The sequence below is a fragment of the Talpa europaea genome (assembly GCF_964194135.1).
Source record: "Talpa europaea genome assembly, chromosome: 16".
Lineage (NCBI taxonomy): Eukaryota > Metazoa > Chordata > Mammalia > Eulipotyphla > Talpidae > Talpa > Talpa europaea.
Genome location: NC_140084.1, coordinates 49,522,938 through 49,532,102, shown reverse-complemented (window position 1 = coordinate 49,532,102; position 9,165 = coordinate 49,522,938). Strand labels below are relative to the sequence as shown.

Genomic DNA, 9,165 nt, shown 5'->3' with positions numbered 1-9,165 from the left:
TGTAAAGAGAGGGCTTGACAGTTTCCCAGAGGGTGCAATTCTGCAGAGAAGGGGGACGTGGTCCAGCGGACACTCAGCTGTCCAGTGAGTGGCTGTGAGACCCACTCGCTGCTGGGCAAGGCTGACGCCACTCTCAGGCTGACCCTCTGGGCTGGTGGGGCCCAACCTTACAGAGCCCCTCCGCACTCAGAGCCTGGCTGACAACTTTACACACAACCAAAGTCACAGTCGGGTTTCTGCAGACCATTGTTTCTAGCTGAGGAGTCGGTGGCCATTTCCAGAGCCATTTCCCATCATTGTGATGGGAGGAGGGGGTGCTGACCCGTAACTAGTGGGCAGAGGACACTCCATGACATGTATTCTTTGAGCCGGTGACTTCAGAGATCCGAGTGGCGCGTCTCCACTACAGCCTGGGTGCCCTGGACCCGTGGCACCCGGGGTGGGGCTCTGGCAGCTCGTGGAGGGAGAAGGGACAAGGTCATGGCAGACCCCACAGGGAGCAGGGAGGGGACACACCCAGCAGAGGGAAGAACCACCCCGCCTCCACATCCCCGGGGCTGAGCCCCATCACGGGTCCATCCACACCTGCTTGTAAACTGCTTCCCTTTAGCCCCACCTGCCCGACAGCTTTCCCGCTCTTGAGACAGTGATGTCTCCCAAGCAGGGAATGGAGGACACTCGCCCAGAGTCTCCATTTTGCAGTTGGGATGCTTCAGCATCACACAAGCACAAGGCATCAGCGTGCCTACGTATTTTGCCCAGTCTCAAGGTTTCAGCTTCTCGTTGCTGATGAGAACAGCTGCGAGGTCTTCACAGCACCTGGAAGTGTTTATGCACATTGTGGCGTGTACACCACTCTGGGGCTCACACCATCCTCATGGGCCCCTCCTGGCCCTGGACAGCACCATGTTCTCTCTCCACCTCTGCGCGCCTGATGCTTTCAGAGGCCTCTGATATGTGCGGTCAGGCAGGGTCTGTCCCCGAGACTGGGCTGTCTCAGGAAGGACAAGGCCCCCAGGTTCACCCATCAGGTTGACAGGGCAGGATTTTCTCCCTTTTTCATGACTGAATAATATTCCACCCCAGAGTCCGCTAACACCCCTGAATCTTCACTGACCTTGTCACCTTCTCCCATCTTTATGCTGGTCACACTCCCACCAACACCTGCCAGAGTTGCCCCCCTCATGTTAATTGTCATTGGCGACCATGATGAAAGTCCTACAGCTCAGGGTGTTTCCCGTGACCCTGACGTCCTTCACCCCTGGAGATGCTGCTATCCCTCCCCATAAAGGGCACTTAGGGCCATCGAGCATGGGGCTGCAGTGGGGAAGTTCCCACTTAGTCTCAACTTGAACGTCGCTCTGAGCTGCCTCAGGCCAGCCTAACCCCTCTGAGGATTACTGGGTCTCTCTGGGGTCATGGGCAGGCGTGACCCGGTTTGGATTAGGAGCTGGACCAAAAAGACTCGAAGTTTTTCTTTCCGAGATCCTGAGTAGCATTTAACCAAGACCCCCTCGCAATAAAAGTCTCACCTGCCATCCTCATCCTCTCTAGGATACAGGACTCGGAGCCAAAGGTCACAAGAGGAATTTAATCCAAGGGAGACGCCAGATCCCAGGGACAGCTTCAGTTTGCACCAACACCGCGTCAGCCTGAGCTGGACACGCCGGGACTGTGGGGACGGCCATCGGGACGTGTGTGTCCCCGTCCGGGGACGGGTGTGAAGGACCCTGCACAGCCTTGATGCTCATTCCCCCTTGATTACACTTTGATTCTGAACTTTTTCCTCCCGCAGGGAACATGGGAAACTTTCTGTGCTCAGCTGCTCATTAGGTCACCCCAGTAATTGCCCAGAGCTGTCCCCTGTGAGCTGAGGTGACTGACAGTGAGGGACTGGGGTGAGACCCCCCGGATCCTCTCAGACTCTCCACGCAGACAGTGTGTCTGCGGCAGGTGACGTGATGACAGGGTGTCTGTGGGGAGGGCAGGGCAGGGATCACTGTCTCTATAACAGGCCAGGCCTGCTGAGCTCTCCCTGCACAGTGCTGGGAGGGCGCCTGGCCAGGTGAGTGCTCCCCTGCGCCCTTTTGGGGTCTCCGGGAGGGGGGAAGGCTCCGCCTGGGGTTGTGCAGGACTCAGCAGGCTGGAGCTGGATTCACTCCAAGTGTTTGCTCTGTTGATATTCACGTGAACGGGGCAGTTTCTTCCTTTCTCCTTCAGATGTTTCAGGGGGGGAAAGTGATTATTTGTGTTCCCGTCACAGCTGCCAACTGGCTTCATTGATTCCAGCAGTTTTCTGGTGACTCTTTGGATATTTCTCTATCAAACCATCCCATCCTTTTAGTTTTGCTTTATCGATTGGCTGTCCCGTGTCTCTTAGTCTTGCCCGCACCCAGCTGGCACCCTGTGTTCTGGGGCACGAGGGAGTCCTGTCCCATGGTGGGCATTAGAGCAGGTGCGTGGAGCCTCTCCGCTGAGCAGCCCCTGGAATGCGGGTGCTCACCATGTTGAGTTACGTTCCTCTTATGCCCAGTCTCTGGGGCTGCTGTTTCTTCGATCACGAGAGGAGGCTGGGACTGGGACAGCCTTTTCTGCCTGTCCTAAGACGACCGTGCGGCTTCCGAGCATTAGTACCCGGGCACCTCTGCTGGCCGGCGTGTGCTGAGTGCTTGTGTCTCAAGCATGGACCCCGCTGGGTCAGGGTGCTAAATCCTTTTAACATGCCCATGAGGGTGTGTCCTCGTGTCTGTGAGCGTGTTGCCCGTCTGCCCACCAGACGCTGGACACGGTTGGCTCCTCCTGTGTGTCCCAACCAGGTTTCGCATCAAGGTAAAGCTGGCTTCAAACACCAGCTTGGAAGTTTTGCTCTTTCTCTGTATGTTGTAAGAGTTGCAGGAAGTGTTAATTATTTATGTTTTGCAAGAACCTGGATTCTCTGCATTCAGAGGTTTGTGATGAGTGATTGAATCTCTTCACTTTATCAGCTGTTTCGATTTCCTCTGTCTTCCTGAAGCGTCTGGTGTGTCGTGGGTTTCTAGAATGTGTCCACGTCCTGTCGGCTGTGCTGCTCCTGGCTGGTCCCCTTCAAGGTGGTGTCTTAGGATTCTGTTTTTCTGCAGAGCGAGGGCGGTGCCCCTTTCACTACTGACTGCATTTCTTTGCATCTCCTCTCTTGTTATTCTCGGGAGAGATCTGTCCACGTTTCTTGCTCTTTTTGAAGTCCCAGACCCCAGTTTACCTGTTGCATTTCCATGTTGTCCTCACCTCTACTTCACTCATTTCTGTGCATGTTTTCCTCTCGCTCCCTTTTGCTTCCTCTGGGCTTAGTTTTTTCTCCTCTCTCTATCCTTGAAATATTTTTTATTTTGAACTTTAAAAATGTGCTACCCTGTGCATTTATTGCTGCAAACTTTCCTTCCACAATGGCTTTGGCTTCATCCCAGAAGCCTGTGGAGCACCTTCGAGGGCATCCTCCTTTTCCCAAGGCTTACTCTAAAGTTCTTTATTGCCCCTTGCTGACCTCTGTACTGCCTCATTTATTGAAGTTCTTTCTTTTTTAAAAAAGTTTTATTCATTTATGCATACAAGCACAGGTGTACAGGCCAGCGGTGTCTGTGGGAGGCGGTGAGAGTATTCCTCAGAGACAGAGTGGGGAACAGAACAGGCAGACTCACCGAAACACATGGCTGAGGGGAGCAGAGGGCTACAGGAGAGGTCTGCTGCACCATGTGGGTATCTCCTTGGCTGACCGAAGAATCAAACAGGTGCTACAATGGCAGCGGACAGCTTTATAGGTTGCATCTTAACCCCTTGAGGCACCAGGCAGGCCCTAGTGAAGGTCTTTTCACATTTTAACTGTGTTCGCTTAGATTCTGGTCCTGGACATCCAAGTACAGCCCCAAGGGCAGGAAGTTCTGACTGTCATGTCCTCGAACGGCCTCCTGTTCTCCTGCTCTCCTGCTCTCCACAGTCATCCCTACAGGCCTGTCCTGGTGTTCATGTGCTCGCTCTTCCATGTGACCTCCTACTTCAATGCTGCTTAGTAAGTTCTCTCTCAAACTGGTACTTTTCTGCTCCAGAATTTTGGTTATTTTTTTTCACTTCTGTCCTTGGGGAGAGCCTCCTCTGCTCGATGATTGATTCCCCAGGTCCCCGCATCACCCTCTGCGATTCTGGGGCTTTGTGAAATTCCTCATCACAGCTGTCTTGCACACTTTATCCCAGTGAGCACAGGTTCCAGGCGTCCTGGTTAGTTGCCGGGATACTCTCATCACTTTCTGACATTAATGTTTTCTCACAGTGCTGATAAGCGCCTGTGCCACGTCATTTACAGGGTGAACACGCTCCTCTAGGTGAGGTTCTGCCCATCATCCCTGATGCCTCATCAGTGGGTAGGTGGGAGCCCAGATTGGTTGCCAGGTGGGAAGGGGACTGTGGAAAGAGGCTGAACTTTCCTTTGCCAGAGTTCACTGTCCACTACTTTGGGAGGCCCATCCCTAGTTTAAAAAGTCCCTTCATTTCCCTCTGCCTCTGTCGGCAAGGCTGTGCTCCCTTGTCTGCCTGGCAGGGGCTGGTGAGCGCCTCAGCACACCAGAGACCCGCCTGTCCACATGTGGACCCACAGCAGGTGGCTCTGCAGGGGCAGCAGGCCCCTGAGCTCATGGACCCACACTGCTGGGCCTTGAGAAATTGATGAGAAACAGGAGTCAACACAAAAAAGGATACTGGATATGACACCGGGGTCAGTGATGTGCTCCCTGCCTCAGCTCCTTTGGGGACACGACGGTGGCTGCCTTTGCAGGGACCGATGGCCGAGATCGTTGCACAAGGATGAGGAACGAGGACACCAGCAGAGCCCGCACCCCCTTCAGGCCCACTGAGGCGTTCTCCAAGTCCTTCCAGAACCACCACCATCAAACCACGGGAGAACTGACCATACACATCACTTGTCTTTTATTGTTAGGGGTGGGGACCCCAGCCAACATCCTCCTCTTCTTGCAAAATGTCTCCACAATCATTTCAGGATGCAGGCAGAAGATCCGCAACACGATTCTCTCCCACATGGCTGTGGCCAATGTCTTGGTTCTTCTTTGCATTGGGATCTCAAACACAATGGCAGCTTTTGTGTTCAGGTGGCCCGTGTCCTGTCTTGGGTGTAAGTTTTTAAGCTTTATTCAAAGGACGGCCCGGAGCACCACGCTGTGCTCCACCTGCCTCCTGAGCACCTCCCAGCTCTTCACTGTCAACCCCGGAAGACTGGGGTGGACGGTGCTCCCGGAAGTGTTCCCCAAGGCCCTGGGTCCTTCCTGCAGCACCTGCTGGCTGCTCGGTGTTCTCATCAATGCCTACGTTCCTGTGAAAGTCACTGGTCCACGGAGCGTAGGCAATGGCTCCGAGCCCCGGGGGTCCTGGTTCTGCTCTGCCTCAGGCTCCAGCGCTGCTGCTGTGGTCCTGTGGTTGGTGCCAGACACCATCTTCATCGTCCTCATGGGCTGGGCCAGTGTCTCCATGGCCCTCCTCCTGCGCAGACACCAGCAGAGGGTGCGGCACCTCCACACCCCCAGGGCTGGCCGGGGGTGCCCCCCTGAGACGAGAGCCACTCGCACTGTCCTGATGCTCATGGTCATGTTTGTCAGCTTCTACCTGCTGAATTCTAGCATTGTGTTCTACATGACCATCTCCTTAGACATGCCTCTATTGCTGACACAGGTCTCCAATGTCCTGGTGTCATGTTTTCCTGCTTTCAGCCCCTTCCTGGTGATCCTCAGGGACCCAAGAATGCCTATGTTTTGTCATCGGTTTTTCTGAGCCCACAGGTGTGCCTCCCTCCCTCCTGATTCCCCAACAATGGAAGATAAGAAGCCATGTTGATTCAGCCTCCCCACTCTGAGAAGGTGAAATATCACGTTCTGCTCTGTCCAATGTGCAGGAAGGGATGTGACAGCAGACCACCAGGGTTCCTCCAAAACCTTCATTGGAAGTGGTGGATGCCTTGTTGGGGGACTGGGTGCCATGAGGTTGGTCTTCGGTGGGCACTGCATTCTGCACACTCCCCAGGAATAACACGACTTGCTGTGTTTGTGCCTCTTCAACTCTTGTTCCATTCAAACCTGCACTTTGGATGGGACACCACTCCCAGAATTTTGACAGATCTTGACAAGTCTTCTCTGAGAGACACAGATGTGCTTTGCGATGAGGGAGTCAACTAGGTCATGGGCCCTGGCCCAGAGAGCTTATTTCTGGGCTCCTCTTGGTCAACCACATGTCTAGGACAGCAGGTCTGTGCATCCTTGTCATCAGGGTCAGCGGGATGTTGCCAATTCACAGTCCTTCTTCCCAAAGTACGTCCCATCACACTGGCCCGTTAAGTTCTGGTCTATGCTGAAAGCATCCCTTAACATTGTATTTCAAGAGCAATCATGAATATTGTTCTTGGAAATTAAAAACAGAGATTACAAAACCCTAAAAAGATGAGGAAGATAGGGCCTCCCTGGTGGCGCAAGGGGTTAAGCACCACACCATGAAGCGATCCACAGCCTCGGCAGCACGAGTTCGATCCCTGGCCAGCCTGGGAGCAGCCCACGTGGCGCAGCAGACCTCTCCTGATTCTCCAGCAGCTCCCCTCAGCAGTGTACTTTGGTCAGTCTGCCTATTCTATTCCCGGCTCTGTCTCTGGTGAATCCTCTCAACCCCCGCATCTCTGCCTGTTCCCCAGCTATTGTATGCATGAATAAATAAATCTTTAAAAAAACAAAAGATGAGGAAGACCGTGGATCAAGAGGTCTCGGGCGGGTGTTCCAGCACAAGCAGAGCTGGGTCATCAGGCCAGAGCGGGATGTGGGGCTCAGCGGGCCCTCTTCTCTCCCAAGAATGGTTGGTCTCCAGGGAAAGTGATGCGTGGGCCCACGTGGACTTGATGACCTTGGAGTGCCAGGGATGCTGCTGCTATGTAATGCACAGGAGAGGGGGCGGGATGGGTCTCTGCTCCTCCTGTTGACATGGGGCATGGGTGGGAGGTGACCACAGTCCCCCTACCTCTCCAAGTCAGACACTGGGGACTAGGTGTCTACATTCATGTTGAGAATACTTCCTGCCTCCCCCATGGGTGGGGAAGCGAGAAAATACGGCAACATCAACCACACAGCGAACGTCTCTTTTGGAGATGGAGAGAGAGCAGCAGGTTGTGCTGAGGACGGTGCTCGGGTGCCTGCCAGCAGGGGAAGTTCTGGGTGTTGTTGTCCAAGGACTGGATCACTCTGCCGAACAAGCAGCAAGTAGGAAGGGAATACTCAGCTTTCCAAAAAAGCAAACTCAGTTCTGCTGACTTTTCTAGTGTCTTCCTTGTCTCTGTCCTTTCCTCTCTCTGGACCTGGTTCTGTCTGCCTAGTGATCATGACACTGGGCTCTTGTTTCCTTTTAGCTCCTTGAGACATCATGTTAGGTGGTTTGAGATGTTCTCTTCTTAATGTAGGGGCCTGTGACTGTGAACACGCCTCCTGAACAGAGAGCTGAGACCCCACTTGTAGCATGTTGGATCTTCATTTACACTTGTCTCCCTTCTACCCACTGCTCGTGAGGTGGCTCATCCCCACTCTCTGTGACTTCTCTGACTTTTCTGCAGTCAGTGATCTAGTTTTGTATCCAGTGTAGGAAAGAACACCGGATATGACTTCAGTTGTCTTCAATGTGTTAAAATGTGCTCTTGGACCGAACAGGTGACCGACCCTGGACGATGTCCCCTGTGTTAGGAGGAACCATCAATATGTCTATTGAGCCCAGTGGTCTAAAGTGTAAGTCAAGTCCATCGTATCCTTACTGATTCCATGTCTGGACGATCTTCCCATTTCACAGTGGATGATACAGTTCCCTGCTTTTTGAATTACTATTTCTCTCTCTGGCTCTGTTACTCTGTCTGTGTATAGCCTGGTGCTGTCATAGATACACAAACATTACTATAACCACTTTTACAGTGACTGCTGTACCCATCCTACAATGCAGGCCTCATAGTTTCTGTTCCAATTAAAACTGTTTATTGCTCTCCAGAGTATTACTGAACCTTATACAGAAATTTTCCACACCTTTCCACCTGCTTTACCCTGATTTTCTATATTTAAATTCCACATTCCACCTGTGCAGAGCATGTTGTTTTTGCTTTCACATTCAGAGTTCTCTACCAAAGTGAACACTTGAAATAATAGTCCTGCGGTATCCAATATTGGATTTGCTGGAAATATTTTCATATGTTGCTTTATTTTTATTTTTCATAGTTATATGCAATATAAGATGGCATATTTATTTTATATTATGTATATAAACGTTTATATTTAATTATGTTTATAATGAGTCCAGCTGAAGGACAGTAATGGCCATGCAGACCTGCTTTTAAGAAATCATCTCAACTTTATTTAGTTAAAACCGGTGCTAACAGTTGTCTCCAGATGGATCTTGTGGGAGTAGTTTCAAGCTGAAGCCCAGACCCAAAAACCCTGGAAAAGCCACTTCCAGTCCTTATGGCAGCATCAGCTCAATTCTGGCACCCGGGAACCGGGTGGTGACTGGTGACTGCAGAACCTGCAGTGACATGCCCAGCACACCTCCAGTGGGCCTGCCGGGAGAGCGTGCTGTTCTCGATTGAGTCACGGCCCCCTGCCACCACCCCTGCCCTCTATGATTAAGCGTTTTCCCGCACTCAGAACACTGTGGGGTCCCTGTGTTGTAGACCCGACACCCACATTCCCCAACTATCACCCGGGTGCTCTGACCTGGCGCCATTGTTTGACACTGACTGACCACTTCCCTCTGAGAACGTTTTTGATGTGCTGTGGGTTTACAACAACACAACTGGCAAATTAACACTTGCACTCACAGCACCCCCTGCGGTGCGCAGACGCCTCTGTCTCCAATCTGAACTCGGTGAACAGTGCTCGGGGCGATTCAGGGGAACTTAAGCCTTGGAAATGGCCGGCGAGCAGCTCTCACCGCCTGGGATGTTCAGGTGCCTCCTTCTCTCTCTCCTTTGACCTAGACACTGTCCTTTTAACATGTGAAAGATACAGAAATAAAATCATGGTGACTTCCTGCAGCTTTTTGTCGTCCTCCTGTTTAACAGAGATCCCTGGAGAGGTTTGGCTGCAGGCGCCAGGAGCGCATCTCCCCACAGGCTGC

General features: G+C 52.5%; 1 protein-coding gene across 1 annotated transcript; it reads left to right on the top strand.

Moving 5' to 3' along the window:
* Positions 1 to 4,830: 4,830 nt before the first annotated feature.
* Positions 4,831 to 5,808, top strand: LOC311186147 (vomeronasal type-1 receptor 4-like; the record flags this gene model as incomplete). The annotated part of the gene is made up of 1 exon (XM_084257033.1): positions 4,831 to 5,808. One exon carries the CDS (start codon positions 4,831 to 4,833, stop codon positions 5,806 to 5,808), a length of 978 nt encoding a protein of 325 aa, XP_084113159.1.
* Between the last annotated feature and the right edge of the window lie 3,357 nt (positions 5,809 to 9,165).